General features: G+C 43.8%; 1 protein-coding gene across 1 annotated transcript in view; it reads left to right on the top strand.

Moving 5' to 3' along the window:
• The window catches only part of samd14 (sterile alpha motif domain containing 14), an 85,448-nt gene that overhangs the window by 47,127 nt on the left and 18,374 nt on the right, over positions 1 to 19,947 (top strand). The window contains exons 3-7 of the mRNA XM_034191012.1: positions 601 to 758; positions 6,598 to 6,714; positions 6,881 to 7,067; positions 7,174 to 7,273; positions 9,505 to 9,573. Of these exons, the coding sequence (XP_034046903.1) occupies positions 601 to 758; positions 6,598 to 6,714; positions 6,881 to 7,067; positions 7,174 to 7,273; positions 9,505 to 9,573 (631 nt within the window). The remainder of the gene's footprint in view (positions 1 to 600; positions 759 to 6,597; positions 6,715 to 6,880; positions 7,068 to 7,173; positions 7,274 to 9,504; positions 9,574 to 19,947) is intronic.

Below are 19,947 nucleotides of genomic sequence, written 5' to 3' on the forward strand. Positions count from 1 at the left end.
AGAGCCAGCTGAGGTGGTTTGGACATCTGGTGAGATTGCCCCCTGGTCATCTCCCTAGGGAGGTCTTCCAGGTATGTCCAAATGGGTGGAGGCTCCCAGGAAGACCCAGAACAAACTAGAGGGATTATATTTCCCAGCTGGTTTGGGAACATCTCGGAATCCCCCAGGAAGAGTTAGATGACTTGGCCAAGAATAGTGAAGTGTGAAATGAGTTGCTTTGTCTGTTGCCACCACAGCCTGTGGCAGAAGATGAATGAATAATACAGCAATAAGGAATTATACAGTATAATAACATCATCATGAAGGGCCAACACAGTGCAGGTTTTCTTTGCTCTCACCTTAACTTGAGAGGAGGAACTTCTCAGTAAAACCACCTGGCTCACCTGATCGCCAGCAAAGAAACCTGCACTGGTTTGGTCAATCATGACACACTTTTCCCCACCCCTGGCCTTTTGTGTTTGTTTTTCATTTGGACTTTACTTGTCTGCTCTCTTCTTCTTTACATCTTTTACCTTCTTGTCTCTCACTCATAAAATATACACTTTATGTCCTTGTTCAAACCGTCCTCCCTCTGGTTTGTCAAAATTCTTCATCTTTCAGACCTGAACGAGGCCATCCCTGAGACAGAACTACTCGACAATAGCATCCAGAAGGGTCGCGCTCAGCTGTCTGTCAAGACACGAAGGCACCGCCCCTCACGGTCCCATTACCGTGACAGCGTCAGCTCCACAGAGGGAGACGACAGTCTGGAGAGGAAGGTAGAGTTTTGCTGATTGAAGAGGGTTTGCACGTGGGGGATTGATTGATGGCTTTCATGTAACTGTTGAATGTACCAACTGTGACCAGATGTCACGCCTCACATTTCCTCCTACTTAAGGTGACATTCATCACTTTTACTCCAAGAGGTGTTACAGTGGTCTGTGGATCAGACATACAGAGGTTTTGATGCTCAAAACCCTCCAAAACAAACGAGAACAAAAATCTTAAGAAGGACTTTAAGCTTTTAAGAAAGGACTAAAAACGTATCTTTTTAGAAAAGCTTACAGCTAATGTTATTAATTGATGTGTATATTTAATAATGATGATTTTACTGTTTTTTTTTTTTTTGTCTCTGTAGCACTTTGAGATTTGGAATCAAATATAGAGTGCAATATAAATAAAATTTATTATTATTATCTTTATTTTGTGCTGAAATTGGGTTGGAGTTAAGCAGTATGGCTTAGGTTAAGGCAGCTAACTGAAAAGATAGCTTTGATAGCCATTAAACCAATAACTGAAAAGTTAACTTTTATAACGCTAAACCACAAAAGAATTTAGCAGAAGCTACTACTAATCACTAACTTTTAGTATTGACTCAGTACACTGTCAGCTACTGATAAGCCAGTTTCGAGTTTAAGCACCGCAGGGGCTGCTGGGTAATTTCAAAGGCAAACACAAAACAAACACCTGAAAAATAAATAAATAAAAAATAAATAATAAAAACAAAACACTGTTATCATCTTTATCAAAAGCAGTAAATCACAGTATTAGAAGTCACAGTTTATCTCTATTTTATATATTTATAAACCGTTAACTGAGCTACAGCTTACCCATATTGCATTCACAAACACAAAGCAAATGCACAAAAAATAAATAAATAAAAATACTGACTTGTGAGGTGCTTGCATGCCGTTCAGCATTGCCAGATGTACGATAATTATCGTATTTGTACAATAGTTTTGCCCTCTGTACGATGTACGATCAATAATGGGAAAAAATCCAAAATGTACGATAATTTCAGTTGGTTGCCCAAACACGCATTTCTCTCTGACACCCAAGAATCATTTTGCAAGCATTGCACTCAGACGGCATTAAAGACACACCACATACAGGGCTACTGCTAGCTTTGGCCGCCCGGGGACAAAGTCATTTGAAAGCCCACCCCCTCTCCATACAAAGTAACGAGTTCCCAATTCTCGGCCCTGCCCCTCCCTCCCTGGGCCCGAGACAACTGACCTGGAATGTAGACTGTTTTGGCTGCACATGCGCACATACGCAGCTTAGCCCACCCCCATCACCATTGGAAATAAAAAAAAAAACCCGCTAAAAGCTACGTTGTATGCGTTTTGTTTGTGTACGATAATTTCTCCCAAAATACAATAATTTTGAGGTTTTGGTACGATAGTTGCATATTTCCTATCTGGCAACACTGATGCTGTTTTTGTCCACAGTGTAACTTCTTATCTTCTTACCAGCACTTATGTGCTTTGACCTGTGAGCCTTAAGTGTTAGCTAGCTCTATGTGTTCATAAACAGCAACTAACATGTATGATTTTAGGGTTTACAAATGTTTCTAACCATTAAATTTACTCACTTTACCAGCAAAAAATGTTAGCGGCACTAAATTTAGCAGAGGCTAACTGGTCTGCTGATGGTTTTCAAAGTTAACTGAAAAGCTAATCTGCTAACGAAAATGTTAGCCTTGCTAATTAGTGGTTAGCAGATTAGCAGAACAGTGCACACCACTGGGTTAAGGTGAGAAGTTAGGGGTTACGTTAAGGTTCAGCGCTGGGTTAAATGTTTGGAGTTAGGTAAAGTGTTGGTGTTAGATTAGAGGTTAGTTTAAGGCTAGGAATTAGATTAAGGGTCAGTTTAAGGTAAGGTTAGGGTTATGTAAAGGTTAGGTTGGGGCTGTGGTGGGCACAGTTCCGCTAATTAGCGAAGCTAATTTTTTTGTTAGCTGATTAACTTTTCAGCTAACTTTGAAAACCATCAGCCTGAAATCATACATTTTAGTTCCTGCCTGTTATGTGTTTTGTAGCAGACAGACAGCTATGAGAGGTAGAGCTCAATCCTCTGCCAGCAGAGGAGACCTGGCTACCAGAGAGAAAAGAAGAGAAGAAAAAAGATTATTTATTTTCACAGCCATACAGTCTTGCAGACGTGTCACTGGAGACATGCAAAGCAAGGCAGTTTTGACTTATGGTTAAAATTTTAAACAAAGTAATTCCGAACAGGTTATCGAAATTAACATCACCGCTGTTGTTTTTACAACATGAAAATATCAGCTATATGTTTTAGTTTTATAGTAATGCACTAATTTTGAGGGTTTGAGCATTTACAGACACACATGCCAAAAGGAATTATGGGAAAATGAACTTCCTGTCATCAGTGGTTGGTCGGTTTAAGTTACTGTAACATGTGTTGGTTTTTATAATAAATCTGTATTTGTAAATATGTCATATTTTTTCATTTGAAAAAAAGGCAATTTGAAACTGAAAATTCTGTTTGTTAAATGTGATTCAGCATGTACAGCAAATGTGTGGCAATTGGTATTCATACTCCCATCCAGTAGATGGCAGTATTCATGGCTTTTTTTTTTGTCTCCCCTTCTGTTCTCTCTGGTTACCAGGTCTTTTTTGCTGAGACATGGCTGATTGCAAGTGTTGTTGTTTGTGACAGTGGCAGGTCCAGAGATTTTTTTTCTGCAGGTGCTATGGGGAGCTTGGCATTTTTATTAGGGTGCTATGGGCTTGTGTGTCACAGGCATGCGTACACATAGCCACATTCTGATCTGCGACAGTCACTAATGACATACAGAATTACCAAAATCACACACACACACACACACCTTGGCTAATGTTCAATACAGATATCCATAGACCTACACATGTAGCCTATAGCCTCAGGGGAAAAATGCCAACAGCAGGCAGAGAGAAAATCTTTCACCTACCATTGATATCTTCATAACAGCACAATTCGCCTGTTGTTGTGGTTAAGCGCAAAAGCATCGATGATTTGGTTGCTGTCCAGAGGCCGTGTTCTCTGAGGGTTAATTGCCAGGAGTGACACTGGGTCACTGGTTTGTCTGTGCCTACTGCTGTTCCTTAAGTAGATCTTTAGGCAACACAGACTTCACTTGTTTCCAGTTCCACTCATGGATATTTGGGCAGCAAAAACTGAACCATTTCAGCAACTTGAAACTACCCTCACTGCATTGATGCTGAAAAACTCATCAGTACCTTTGTCTCCTCAAGGCTTGACTACTGTAACTCCCTGCTCTTTGGGATCTCTGGGAAAAAAAAAACCTTCAAAGGCTCCAATACATTCAAAACAGTGCAGCTAGAATTCTGATGAGAGTATGTGAACAGGAACACATTACACCTATTCTCCATAACCTTCACTGGCTCCCCACCACCTACAGAATCCATTTTAAGATTGCTCTCATCACCCACCAATGCATCCATGGCAATGCCCCCACATACCTCAAAGAACTCCTCAGTTCCCACACATCCTCCCATTGCCTCCATTCATACAACACTAATCTTCTCCGTCCCCCTCATACCAAGCTTCACATCATGGGAGACAGGGCCTTCTGTTTAGCTGTCCCTCATACTTGGAACTTCCTCCCTGACCATCAGAGCGCTCCACAGACTGTGGAACCTTTTAAAAAAGCCACAAGACCTGTACCTGTTTAGACAGGCCTATCACAGGTCTCAATAATTTGAATCTGTTGCATCTTAGTCTTTTTATTCTATTTTATTATTTTATTTTGGTTTTATTCTATTCTTGTGACTGTTTTTATCTTAAGATTTTCTGTTTTTATTCTCTTTTTTATCCTTGGTTTCTATTTTTTTCCTGTAGCACATTTTTTTTTATTAATGAAAGGTGCATTATAAATAAAACTTATTATACCTTATCAGCTTATTATTATGATGGCATTGTTGAACATGATGTCACTGAACATCACGTTACACTCATTTTGTGTAAAACAATCAGTTCTGTTGATGAATATTTATTTTCTTTTATGAGTGGAATATTTATCTAATCACATAAATATGAAAATGCCAGAAGTGTCTTACTGTGGGAAACTGAAAAGATGATGTCATCGCCCTGCCTCTGTAACATGTTGTTAACAGTGTAATTTTACAGTTTAATTTAGCATATATTTTCTTTCTTCTTGTTGGTGGTGGGACAAAGTGCTTCTCAGTTTGAGAAACTCACCAAGAGCAGACAGACGCTGAGGGGCTTCTTTAAAAATTCTTAAAAAAAAAACTTAAAAAGTAACTTCTGTCATAAGGAATTAATGCATTTCCAGACATCATCTTCCAAAATAAGGGTGTCATGTGGAGAACAGCTTTCATCTATGATGATGAATCCTGGCAACAGGTCAAATTAAAAGACTTTATTTAATCCGTGAGCCGGCTTGTAAAGTTTTAGCTTTTGTTGTTAGCCCCACATCATCTTCTTTTTTTTGTAGAAGCGTTACAACGGTACATACAGGCCTGGCATGTGTACTACAGCATTTTCACACGGTTTCACCATACTCTCACGAGCGCCACTAGCTTAGTTTATGGCAAGCTAAAAGTGGATGCTCTCATTTTGGCCGAACAACTATACAGTTTTTGTATATTCTGTGTTAGTACGCGCCCGTGGCCGATGTGCTTGATGAATTCCTGTGCAAAAAGTAGTTCCCAAACAATGCTGGATTTGCGATGACAGTGCGTTTTCATGGGTAACAAAAACATAAGGAGTATATTTGGCACAAGAATTTGTGTATCTCGTGTGTTTTTACGCCTAAATGATTGTAAGTCAATATACTCACACTCATCCAGCAGCATCTTCTCATGTCGGCAAATTCAGCACTGGGTCAGGTGATAGTAGTCCGGTGAGCTATCCCACAATGCCAAAATAGCAGAAATGTCGCTCCAACGAGAGCGGCACGCTGAACAGGGTGCAGTTTCACTGGATCTGTGAGAACAGAGATATTTATTGAATGGAACACTTTTTGAAAATGACACAGAAAAAGACTGTATAGCAGAAGTTCAGTTTCAGTGTAGACAAGGCCTTAAAAAATGGGATGAAATTACATTAAAATAGTAAATGAGGAATTATTTTCTTTGGGGTGCCTTGACAAATCCAGGGGGAGCTCTGGCACCCTTTAGTGCTCCCCTGGCTCTGCCCATGGTTCGTGATTGCCTTTGAATTTACTCAGAAGTATCAGTAGCTGCCAGTGTACTGGAGTCAATACTAAGAATTATCGATTTAGCTGTAACTTCCACAAATTTTTTTTAGGGGTTTATCGGTTTAGCTTTATAAAAGATAACTTTCCAGTTAGCAGGTTAACAGTTATCAAAGCTAACTTTTTTGTTAGCTGTGCCCACCACTGGGTTGGGGTCTGTGCAGTCTGTCCTTTTGGTGACACACACTTTTGTGTCGTTTGGATTTGGATTGGTGTGTAGGTCACCTGTTGGTAATATGTTCAACCCCCTTCAGCAGTCACACAGCTTTTTGTGGAAGTGATTTAATGTTCTGGGTAGGTGTACTTCAAGAGTCGGTTTAAATCACTGGTAGAAAACAAAATGTAAAAAAATTAAGACTGCGATATTTTGAGAGAATTTGTCACATTAATAACACAAACAAGTGTAGCCGAGAAGCAGTTTCAGGTTTAGACACCTCAGAATGTTCAGCAGAAACTATGCTCTGAATATTTGAACCCTGTATGCCGGATGCTTTAGTAAACGATTAAACGTTTCAAAAAGACGGTGGGCAGTGGGACGCTGTAAAACTGAATTTCTGAAGTCTTGTACATTGTGTCTTGTACATCTCTCTCTGCAGGACAGTCCGTTACACTCCGCCCGCTCACCTCTCCACCTGGCCGTGCAAAGCTCCTCCCCGGCCCCTGACTTGTTGCTCTTGGCGAGGAGTCCCGGCTTCACCTTTGACACGTCCCTGGTGAGCTCAGTTCATGACAAAGTAACGACACAAAGTAACAAACACAAGTTAAATAAAAATGAAACACTAAAAGGAACTTACGGGGCAACTCTTTTTGTGATTTGGCATTGTACAAGTAAACTGAATTGGACCACATCCTCCTTTACTTCTTGCGTTTATTCATCAGGGACGTCACTCTCCGGAGGATGGTAACACATCGTTTCATGATCCCCCGCGGGGGCGGTACCACCAGCTGACCAATACCACTTCTCAGGAGGGGCTGGCCACACCCACCAGTTCACCCTCCAAGTCATGTCCATCCTCCGACTGCTCCCCGGTCTACATGAGGAGGAACCGGAGGCCTGACAGTGAAGGTACAAACTTGTGGACAAAGGTGTGGCTCAAACCTCTCCTGAACCTTTGTCAAGGAATCTGTTGGTTTTTTGTTGTTTTTTTTCTTGTCGCCCTGGTGTGTGTTAGTGCTGGTATCTGATTCCACTCAAGACACGAATCTGGCCGATCCTGTCAGTCCGACCGTCATTTTTGACAAGAAGGCCAAGAGACGCTTCTTGGACTTGGGGTGAGATGTTCTCATGTTTATCTACTGCTGTGGGGACCTGCTGGTGTAAGTGAACCTGTCAAAGCCCTTTAATGTTGATTCCAATACAGTCCTTCCCCTTTCAATGGCCTCAAACCTAACAACATTTAAAAACAGGCAATTATTTAGGTTTTTAGGTGACTGGGGTCTAATTGTGTGACACAGAAATTTTATGTAAAATCAGAACAATGAACAAAAGATCTTTACATTTTACTTTTTTCTGGTAATGTGAGCTTTTTATTGTTATTTGTATAATGTTTAATTTGTTTAGTAAGATAAATGGATTAAAAAAGGGTGGGACAGATGAAGGTGTATTATCACTGCCAAGAAGGAAACTGTGTCACAGACCAATTACATTTGAGGGGTGGAGCTTATAATTACCTCCGCCAAGGAGGTTATGTTTTTGGTCACGTCCGTTGGTTGGTTGGTTGGTTTGTTGGTTGGTTTGTTAGCAGGATTACTCAGAAAATCCTCAATGGATTTGAATGAAATTTTTACCAGGGGTGTATCTTGGCCTAACTTAGAAGTCATTAAATTTTGGTAATGATCCGGAACACGATCTGGATACAGTAATTTTTTTAAGGATTCTTTATCATTGCAGGATAGAGCCAATTTCAACATTTTTGCATCTAACTTCATGACGACGGGTCACAAAGGCTGAACAAAAATTAAGTTACGACACAACAACAATAATTTAGCATTTGTTTCTCCTCACTGAATAAACTTATTAGAAAATAAAAAAAGCTTGTGTGGTTCATACAGTTTCTCTTTATAAATACATTTGCTGAAGATCTAAGGGTTTAACCACTGAATCTGAAACATGACGGTAGATGCGTGAAACGACGTGGAATAAGTCTCTTTGCCAAAGGGTATTCCATGTGATGTCAGTGACCCTATGGCCTTGGCGGAGGTTTGCGCTCTCCGAGTGCTTCTCGTTTAATTCTGCTTCCTCTGGTCACAAAGTGGACTTTAATTGTATCTTGTGATGTAGGCAGGATTCCTACATCATTCCTCGTTCAGCATCACAGTAGATTAAAATACTGTTGAGCATCTTTCCACAGTTTTGAACAAATATTGTCATCTTGTTTTTGGCTGCTTTCGCTTTGCTCAGGGTCAAAGATGTTCATCTTGCCCAGATTACAGCCAGGATTAAAGTGGGTTTAGTATTTATGTCATCATTACACATACAGTTTTACATTTTGATTTAATTTCATACTACAATGGCAACACACACACACACACACACACACACACACACACACACACACACACACACACACACACACACACACACACACACACACACACACACACACACACACACACACACTTTTATATTTATTCTGTTATCAGGTGACAGTTGCAACATGTGTTCGGGTTTGTCTGTTGTAGTTTGTCGTAGTTCTGTGTGTGGCCTCAACTGAGTTTTTATAATTATGATGCAAAAAACAAAACTCTGTACATTAAAATACAAACTGCTTTACGAAACCCACAAGGGGACAAAAATGGACGTGGCTGGTGTTGGCGAAAAGACTACAGCTGAGACTAAACATTTAATGTTTCTGGTGGTGTTTTCTTCTTCAAGCCTCTTTACACCCACTAAATCATGTGACTGCTCACCAGCAAAAATAGACTGATTTGGGCATCGAATTTACTTCAAACACTGCAGAGTTCATATATATCAACAAAAATAAGAGTCCGGTTAAAGGGGAACCCTGAGATTTTACAACATGGGCTCAATTTTTAGACATTTTGGGATTCTACTTTTTCACTCAGGAAGAAAATTAAATTAATCTGTGCGCTGTTGATTTAGGACACAAACGCTGTCACGGGCTAACTGGCTAACTAATGTAATGGCATGGGGCAAACTGAAAACACTCTTAGTAAACGGCTTCTTGTCTCACTGAGCAGGTGAAAATGTCATTAGAAGGGTCTTTCATCACAAAGGGGACACCTATGAGGGTAAATGTGTGCACGGTTACCTCACTAAATGTAAAGAAATGTTTTAAGATGACACATTATACAGCTAGCCACTTTCCTTAGCCTGCTAGCAGTCGACTTGTAATCATTCAGAGGTTGTGCTGCCATATCCATGGGTTTTCCCAAGAACTGGACTTCCTGTTCATGTAACCCAATGAGGTCCATCCACCAAAAGTCTCTGTGTTCAGTCCAGTTCTGTGTTTGTGAATGCTTTCTGGATTTTGTGTCTGCAGGGTGACTCTCAGACGTTCCTACATACGGGTGAGGAAAGATAAAGCCAACAGACTGTCGGTTGGCAGCAGGTCTGTGCTGACACACGTATCCTTTACGACCTCACAAAGCCGTCTAATGCTGTCAAAGCCAGTCAGACACACTAAACAGCAACACAGTGTCACTGAATCCATTCCTCTGGTCATCAGTAAAACCTTCCCACCTCCTTCTAAATCTGTCAAACTGTGACACTTTGTCAGAGATCTTTAACATGTGTACAGTGCCCCCAGAAAAACAATAGTGCACCAGTGTGTTTAAAGGGCTTTTCTCACTCCACTCAACACTATTTAAAAAAAAAAAAAATTATATATCAGATTATAAATCATTACTTCCAACTCTTTATCTTGTGTGAGTCCTGATAAAGCTGATAAAAGTAAAATGAGCCAGAGTGCATCTGAAAAATACACAACAGATTGACCGTTTTGATCCATAATCATGACGTAACGTCAGGCACTGAATATTCCGTGTCTGAAAGTCACTCCACCTGTGTCCACCAATGGAAAGAATAGAATCTGTGGTTAGATCCATGGTTTGAAGACTATTGTCACGCTGTGCTGGGCTTCACTTCTGCATTCTGTCCCAGAGGCACGCAAAACAAAGCAAATAAATAAATAAATAAATAAAAATAATTAAAAAAAAACTCTTACTTTCCTCTTCAAAGTATTGTCTTTGGAAAATCTGTCCACCTAATAAACCTCATGAGTCATGTGACTATATCCTCCTAAAACACACTTTTTAACCATTTTGACGTATTCACCATCAAAGTCCACAAAAAACAAAACAAAACAAAAAAAAAAATTGTAGAAAATTCAGTTTTCCCATTCATTTCAATAGAGGGCCTCAAGGGGTGTTACCCTGCGTGATGTCATCAAAGTCGGCATTCCTCACAGCTTCATGTTTCTGAGCGTTTATCAGTAGCAGGTAAAATCAGGCAAAATTTCCCATGTTTATGACTTAATTTCTCAGGGCACATGGCACCAAAAATAAAACACAATACATCAATATTTTTATAATTATTTATTTAGTCAGCACATTTGACATTTTATTTACTAGTGATATGCAGTTTAAATCTTACAATCCTCATCCCACTCATGTGTGCAGCACTCGTGTCCTTAGACAGCCGCTCTCCCCAACTAATGCAGCGGCACAGCTGACAGAAACGGAAAAAAGACGCACTCATATCCCCAGAACAACCAAATCAAGAGCATGACTCATGAGCAATCATGCCTGACATTATATACCAGGAGAGGAGATACACTACCAAACAAACAAGCAAAACTGCTACAACAAAATAGTAAAGCAACCAAAAAAACTAAAGCAGACAGCTTCCAAACACACCACCACCATATAGCTACTCCTCTAATCTCTAACAGAAACCCAGCTTTTTATATTGTGATATGACTCTTCAGTGAATACCTCTATTATTGTGCACGATATGATGTGGCACAGCCGTACTTTGTAGTCCTAATAGGATAAGATAAGATAATCTTTTAATAGTCCCACGTCGTGGAAATTTACAATGTTACAGCAGCACAAAGACAGTCACAGAACAACAGTGCAAGTATGCAAAAATAAGGTAAAAGAAAAATAATTACCAAAATCCGCATATAGTATTTTGTTATTCCGCACACGAGTGGGTTGAGGATTGTAAGATTTAAACTGCATATCACTAGTATTTTTTGTGTTTTATATATATATGTGTGTGTGTGTGTCTGTGTGTATGTATATGTATAATATATATGTGTGTGTATATATATATATATATATATATATATATATGTATATGTGTGTGTATATATATATATGTGTGTGTGTGTGTGTGTGTGTGTGTGTGTGTGTACAATAGAATAGATTACACTATGTATAGAATCTTTCGTAATATTGCATGTGAATTAATTGTGAGTTATCTGTGTAGGAGCATGTTTGACTGCAGTCATCCAGAAGTTTATAAACCTGAATTATGTGACGTGGCTCACTATGGTCATGTAGGATGTTTATTTCTGTCTGCAGTAGCAGAACAGCTTGATAAAAAATAGAGAGAAAACATCCGATGGAGTTTTTTCTTGCCACTGTTCCCAATGTGCTTGCTCTGAGGGGGTGAGGAAGGTTGGACCGTACCTTTGTGAAGCGCTAGGGCACTTACGGTTTTGGTGGGACATTTACATGCACTCATCATGGACATGAATTCCATGGTAATTTTGGGCTTTTAATGATGTCTTTGAACTGTTGTTTTGACATGGTGGAATGATTGTGCAGCAAACATCATTAATGACTTTAAAAAGAACAAAAACTGGGTGCACAAGTCTGAATTTCTATAATCCACTCATGGTCTAAATTATACATACAGGCTCAAATACTGTATATACATATACTCCCACAATTACTTGGTTAAATGTCCCTTAGCAAGCTGCACCTCGACCAGACTCTTTTGATAGCCATAAGCAAGCTTTTGGCATAATTCTGGCTGGATATTTGACAACTCTTCTTAACATAATTGGTAGGGTTCATTCAGAATTGGTTGGTTTCTTTTTTAAGTGTAGTGGAAACTTTCCAGTAGGGCAGTGCAGTTACATTTGAACCTGGCGTGATATTGCGGGATTTGACCACTTATGGGGACCTCCGCTGCCATTGTGCAATATATGGGTTGCCATAGATTTTACTCCAAGCGCCCTCTGGTGGCCATTTTTGGCCGATGAAAACATCGCCAAGCTCAATACAAATACATGAAATTTGGTCACTTTTCAAAGGGATCAGACTCGTCAATACAGTCAATTTAATGTACAATGGTTCATTTCAGGTCAGCTTAGTGTATAAATCTCATTGTTCCAAACAATGATAGCTGTCAGCTGGCTGTTAGAAGCAAGTTAGAGACAAAACCAAACCAGCTGATTTCAATAGACTATCAATGAAGCCCGAGCTTGTTTTCATCAGGCAGCCAGTCGCGGCAGTACGAATTCTCGCCTTCGGATTCGCCACTTCGCCGGAAGTGACGTGTATCTGCCCTAACCCATACATTAGTGATAAATAATGTTAAAAACAAATTGAGATTGGATAGCTATAGTATTTGTTGCTGTGTTCAAAAACCTGTCTGAGCCTCACAGAGATCACACTTTAACACTGTTAGACAGAGTGTACATGTAAACTATTTCTTCATTAAAGGTTTGTCATTGGCATCAGATGGATTTACTCTGCAGCCCATTTATTATTTAATTTATTTGACTAGTCCATACATGTCAACCCCTTTGAGGGTCCACCTGTATAACCAAGTGATAAAATCCATAAAATCAACACAAAATCCTTATAACTTCCAAATCATACCAAAATCAGTTTTATTACAGTACACACAACCGCATGGTGGTATCACATAACTGGGGTTTTGTCCATATATTAATAACTAACATGGGCTCTTTTATGGTGGAAGTCCTCCACAGTTAAATTCTCTTGCTCCACAGTAAAATCGCTTGGTATTTTGTACAAACTCAATATATTTCCCTTGAATATAGTGTCACACAGCTGTTCTATTTTTACAGAAACCAGAACTCACAGAGTAACAGATCACTGCTCCTAACAATCTTTGGCCCTACCATCTGAGACTGCTCTGCCCTACGATTGGATATTAGAAAACCATGTGACGGTGAACTAATTCCGATTGGACGCTCACATTGCGCACGTCATCACACAGCTTCTATGAGAAGTACAAAGATGGTGGATGGCTGTCTGAAAGTCCGCCGAGTTAATAAAAACAACAGTAAAAAAATAAATTTACAACAGAAAACCCTGAATATCCGTAAGACTTTATTTGTACATCCGTATGAGTCTGAAACTCGGAAAAATCTGTATAATTTACGGACAATCCATAGTGGTTGACATGTATGCTAGTCGCATGACATGAAATGCAATTATGTCCTCTCTAGTGGCCTTTACAGATCTATGGCATGATGACCCACCCCCTCCTACAGACAGGAGACAGAACAATACAAAACAGAGATGTTATTTGAAAAACAATTTTTGAACGTTTTGAGTGTGTGGACATCCCACATGTGATGTGATGTGTTTGAGGCAGTTCTCACTTTAGCAACCGGGTTTCGCTGTTAGACAGAGCAGTGTGAGGTTACACAAGAGATATAGAAAAAAGTTCTTACTCTTCAGTAAGAACTTTTAGTCTAAGAGCCAAGTGTGTTGTTCCCACAAGTCGTTCTGCAGTTCGTGTTTGTTAATAAAGCCAGTTAACAAAACCAGAGCTGGGTAGTTCATGACACCGCACATTCTCAGATTCACCCGCGGTACATTTTATACGAGGTCTGTCAATAAAGTATCGTACCTTTTTATTTTTTTCAAAAACTATATGGATTTCATTCATATGTTTTTACGTCAGACATGCTTGAACCCTTGTGCGCATGCGTGAGTTTTTCCACGCCTGTCGGTGACGTCATTCGCCTGTGAGCACGCCTTGGGAAGGAGTGGTCCCGCCCCCTCGTCGGATTTTCATTGTCTGGAAATGGCGGAATGAAAAGGACTTTTTTCCATCAGAATTTTTTCAGAAGCTGTTAGAGACTGGCACCTGGAAACCATTCAAAAAATTTATCTGGCTTTCGGTGAAAATGTTACGGGCTTCACAGAGAATAAGGACTTTTACTACAGCTTTCAGGAGTGCTTTAAGGACGGTCGGTGCGCCGCACTCAGAGCTGCGACGATGCGGCACAAACCACTGGATCATTTCTAAGCTGATGGCTCTGTGGATACGAGACCGTCGTGTGCTCTTTCTCTGGTTATCACAAGAGCTGGACATCAGCCATTTTGTCAGAGGACAAGTTGGGATGTGTCCAGCTATCCACAATTTCTCTTATACTCACTCGACTGGTAAGCACTGAAAGCCGAGATAGACATGTCCCAACTTGTCCTCTAACACTCCGAAACGGAGGTGTTCCTTTGTCTCGCTTCATCAGCGAATCAGTCGTGACGCGCGAAGCCTCCGCGCGGCTTTCCATGACAAAATCTCTTGTTAAAAGTGAAATGTGCCGGAAAATGGCTGATGTCCAGCTCTTGTGATAACCAGAGAAAGAGCACACGACGGTCTCATATCCACAGAGCCATCAGTGTTGTGGGCTGGGGTGTTTGGCTGGCTTGGTTTTTGTTTTCTGTTTCTCCCACCAGGTGGTATGCATTCAGGACTGAGTGGCTGAGCATCAGGACCTCACCCTGAACACCTGAGGCTTGTTATCACGTGCAGGTCATCAGGACTCACAGCTGTGGTGTATTTTGTCTTAATCAGAGATTGCTGCATTTAAACCTTGAATGCACAGTGTGTGATTGCCAGAGACTCGACCTTGTGAGCAGACGTGTGAGATCGACGTCAGGAGAACAATCTCACCATCACGGACGCAGAGACCGCTCCAGGTTTGACGCCACAGTCTGTGAAGGAGGATTGGGTGAGGTCTCACGCTCTTCAGCACACTTCCTGAGGTAATTTGGTTTTGGTGACTTTTATGAAGTAATGACAGTGGATTTGGTGTCCCTCACACCTTGTGTTAGTGAGCTGTCACGTTATGTTAATTGTCTAATCAGCTTCTGCTGCAGTGGAGATTTGAACTGTGTTGTTCCGTGCCTGCAGGGTGAGAAGCTGATGTATGGATTTAAGCCAGGAAGTGTTTGCTGATTGCGTGCACCTTTGAGTTGTGTCTCTCTGTGTGGAGTTGGACTCACCTCATGTTTTCTTTCTTCACAGACTCAGTTTGTCGCGGCCACCTGGGGGGTGTCGGCGTGGTCCCTGGGTCCGAACTGCTGTGGCTCCGGACCGTTTGCGCTGTTAAGAGCGCGCCGTGTTTCCACCTCACCAGACCGCGGACTTTTTTAGTTGTTTGAGCACTGCATCTCACTGTTATGTTTATTAAATTCTGTTATCCTTTGAACTGTGCTCTGCTTATTTTATGCTTGGTCCTTCAAACGCTGGGTTGGTGCTCCGACCGCGTCCGAAACATAACAGTAGTCTCTGGACATTTAACAATGGACCAGCGGAAGCAGAGACGTTATTTTTGCCGGGAAGGCTGCAGCAGATGTTGGAGCTGATCCGGGATCAGTTGCGGGTGCGCTCTGCCCGGGTTGTGCGCGTTGGTGCGCGCATGGCGGAGTTTACAGCTTGGGTCGCGTCGCACCCCGCTGTTACGGCTGTAGCCCCGTCTCCTCCCATGCAGCGGGCTCTGACGCCTGTTGTAGCAGCCCCGGTGGTATTTAGTTTGCACTTTAAGCTGTTTGTTATAACCTGCTGTCGTTTGCAGCAGTGTGTATTGGTTTTTACTCTGTTACCACAGGGATTTTCTTATTTGGCACTTTGGCTCCCTCTGTTGGTGACAGAGTCACATTACAATCTAGGTTCAAAGGATGGAAAATACGTTTTTACATTCTTTGCACTTGACGTAGGCCAATGGTAGTTTTTTTTATTGGTCTATTATCTGTTTCTTGTTTTAGTATGAGGTGTTTTTATCAGGGGTTAATTTGTTGTTTTTGTGGGTTTTTAAGCACTGTCTGTGGTCTGGTGGAGTTGAAAAGGCAGGCTGTCTGGAGCATAGTTTGACCCAGGTGACTTTATGTTAGTCTGTTAGTCTTTCTTTTTTATTTCTTTTGGTTTCACCTCCCAGGGTTTGATGGGACGGTCCTCTGGGGGGTGATGGGGGGGTAATTGGGTTGTTCTTTTTTCTTTTTTTTTTTTTTTTGATGTTCCCTGTCTTCTCCTCTGGCCCCAGCCGTGTGAGCCGTAGGTTGTCGGTGTTGCTGGGGTGGTGCAGTTTGGTTATGCTGGGCGTTTCCCAGGTAACCTCTGCACCTGGGAGGGGGGGGGGGTTTGGGGTATTTATTTATTTTTTTTTAATTCCCTTTACAACCTCCAGCCTTGGCGCGCCTCTGTGCCGTTTGCCATTGGCGTTGCTGGGGTGGTGCAGTTCGGTTATGCTGGGCGTTTCCCAGGTAACCTCTGCACCCGGGTGGGGGGGGGGTTTAGGGGTGTTTTTTGTTACTTCCCTGTTCCACCACCGGCTTCAGCGCGCCTTTGAGCCGTACGCCATCGGCGTAGCTGAGGCTTGGGGCAGTGGAATATACCCGCAGCTGGTGGCTGGTTTAAAAGTCGGAGGGGTGGCGCCGTCTTGTGCCGTATGCCATTACCGCTGTTCCACTCCTCCCGGTTGACTTTTGGGGTATAGTCGTGGTTGGTGACACTGGACGTACTTCTAGTTTCCACTGCGGTGAGGGGGTGTGGTTGGGGTTGTTGTTTTGTTTGTATGTTTTTGTTGTTGTTGTTGTTTTCCCCCAGTTTCTGCCCTCAGGGTGTGACTGTGGTGTCCTCTGGGGGTGAAAGGACTGTGGGTCCATCTAGCAGTAGACGACCGGGGCTGGGTCTGTTGGTCATGAGGGGGGGCGTCTCCTGGGGTTTGATGGAACGGTCCTCTGGGAGGCGCTGGGAGTCCCCGTGGGTGACTTTGGATCCCAGAGGGACCTCGGCTGTGGTTATTACTCCTGGAGCTGGCGGGATGTCCTCTGGGGGGTGTTGGTCCCTACATGTCGTCCGGGGGGGGGGGGGGGGGGGGGGGGGGTAGCGTTTTTTTTTTTTTTTTGTTTGCAAGCTTAAGTTTGGGTTGTGTTTTCTTTTCTCCTCTTCCCAGGGTTTGATGGAACGGTCCTCTGGGGAGGGGGGGTTGGTATGGTTGTTTGTGTTTGTCTTTTTTTTTGTTTATGACTAAGCAGACTTTAACACATAGTCGGAAGAAGGCTGAGTGCACAGGTTTAAGAACTCCTGGCCAAACTTATGCAAAGTGAACTAAAGCAAGAGTCGACAGGAATGAACGCAAAGGTGGAGACTCTAATAGGTTTGCTAAACGAAACAGAGGGCAAGACCATTCAAGTCAACAAAGGATGTCTCTGCACTGGAGTGTCAGCTGCGGAGCAGTCTGCTGCAGACAGGCTCAGGATGGGAAAGGATGGGCTCCAGGATGAGAGTGATGGTCTCGGCACGGAGTTCCCTGTTGACAGAGAAGAGGCGGCTGGGAGCGTGCGTTATCCAGCTGAGGGAAGAGCTGGAGAGGCTCAACATTGAGATGATCAATGACTGCATGAAGAGATTAACGTTGCAGGTGGAGCAGCTGATGATGGAGCTGTCGTCAGAGCACAGTAACGCACAGCTCCTGGAGACGGGCCTTTCCCAGCTGGATCGTCAGCACGGGGAGCTGAAGCTGCAGGAGGCGTTTTTTGTTCCCAGCCAGCATTCCAGCCATGGTCCCTGGAGGGGGGCTTTGTTGTTCCTGGCCCAGGTCCGTGTGGTCGCCGGGAGGCTTCCCGTGAGGGTGGGGTACTGTTGTGGGCTAGGGTGTTTGGCTGGCTTGGTTTTTGTTTTCTGTTTCTCCCACCAGGTGGTATGCATTCAGGACTGAGTGGCTGAGCATCAGGACCTCACCCTGAACACCTGAGGCTTGTTATCACGTGCAGGTCATCAGGACTCACAGCTGTGGTGTATTTTGACTTAATCAGAGATTGCTGCATTTAAACCTTGAATGCACAGTGTGTGATTGCCAGAGACTCGACCTTGTGAGCAGACGTGTGAGATCGACGTCAGGAGAACAATCTCACCATCACGGACACAGAGACCGCTCCAGGTTTGACGCCACAGTCTGTGAAGGAGGATTGGGTGAGGTCTCACGCTCTTCAGCACACTTCCTGAGGTAATTTGGTTTTGGTGACTTTTATGAAGTAATGACAGTGGATTTGGTGTCCCTCACACCTTGTGTTAGTGAGCTGTCACGTTATGTTAATTGTCTAATCAGCTTCTGCTGCAGTGGAGATTTGAACTGTGTTGTTCCGTGCCTGCAGGGTGAGAAGCACAACGAACATACAGACAATCACAGAATATCATAACAGTCAATACACAGAGGTGACGTGTGGGCAGGCTCGAGGATAGAAGACGTCTGTCCTGAGAAGAGCCGGAACCACATGATTTCCGCCGCCCCAGAACCTGGTGAATACTGGAGCCGCCAAGTCCCGAATTCCCAGGTGATCACCGTCCCCGACTGTCGGATCTGGTACTGCTGGCGAAGAACAAAGACAGTCAAGTGTGGGTGTGTGTACACCCAGTAACAACAATGGTGGGAATGCCACCTCCACCTCTCATTCAATATGTTGCAGCGGTCTCAGCTGAAAAGGAGCGCCGTCTTGCACAGCCTCCTCACAAACGACCGGTTCTCCTGCAAATTCTCACAATAACAGAGTTACAAATCTCACAAAAAGGCTGAGAGTATTACCTCCTATGAAGTATGATATCTCGGCAACGAGGTGGAGATGACGTCTGGTCTTTATGGAGTGAGATGATGTTGAGTAGATGGGTGACAGCTGTCAAGAGGTAATGAGCGACAGCTGTCACCCCCGGCTGTGTCCATGGCGGCAGCGCCCTCTCGTGCCTGAAGCCCGCACTTCAGGCAGGGCGCCCTCTGGTGGTGGGCCAGCAGTACCTCCTCTTCTGGCGGCCCACACAACAGGACCCCCCCCTCAACGGGCGCCTCCTGGCGCCCGACCCGGCTTGTTGGGGTGTCGACGGTAGAAGTCGGCCAGGAGGGCCGGATCCAGGATGAAGCTCCTCTTCACCCAGGAGCATTCTTCGGGTCCATACCCCTCCCAGTCCACCAAGTACTGGAACCCCCGACCCATCCGACGGACGTCCAGGAGCCGGCGCACCGTCCAAGCCGGCTCCCCGTCGATGATCCGAGCAGGAGGCGGCACCGGTCCGGGAGCACAGAGGGGTGAGGTGTGGTGAGGTTTGATGCGGGACACGTGGAAAACCGGATGGATCCGCAGTGAAGCCGGGAGTTGGAGCTTCACTGCGGCAGGACTGAGGACTTTGAGGATCCTGAAGGGGCCAATGTACCTGTCCTGAAGTTTTGGGGAGTCCACCTGGAGGGGGATGTCCTTCGTGGAAAGCCACACCTCCTGCCCGGGCTGGTAAGCAGGGGCCGGGGATCGCCGGCGGTCTGCATGGGTCTTCGCCCTCGTCCGGGCCTTCAACAAGGCAGAACGGGCGGAGCGCCACACCCGACGGCACTTCCGTAGGTAGGCCTGGACCGAGGGCACACCGACCTCTCCCTCCACCACGGGAAACAACGGGGGCTGATACCCCATACACACCTCAAATGGGGAGAGGCCGGTGGCAGAAGACACCTGGCTGTTATGCGCATACTCGATCCAGGCCAGATGGTTACTCCAGGCCGTCGGGTGCGCGGATGTGACGCAGCGGAGGGTCTGTTCCAAGTCCTGGTTGGCCCGCTCTGCCTGTCCGTTCGTCTGTGGATGGTACCCGGACGAGAGGCTCACGGTGGCCCCCAGTTCCCTGCAGAAGCTCCTCCAGACGTGTGAGGAGAACTGGGGACCACGAT

Source organism: Thalassophryne amazonica, chromosome 16 (assembly GCF_902500255.1).
Source record: "Thalassophryne amazonica chromosome 16, fThaAma1.1, whole genome shotgun sequence".
NCBI classification, from domain to species: Eukaryota; Metazoa; Chordata; class Actinopteri; order Batrachoidiformes; family Batrachoididae; genus Thalassophryne; species Thalassophryne amazonica.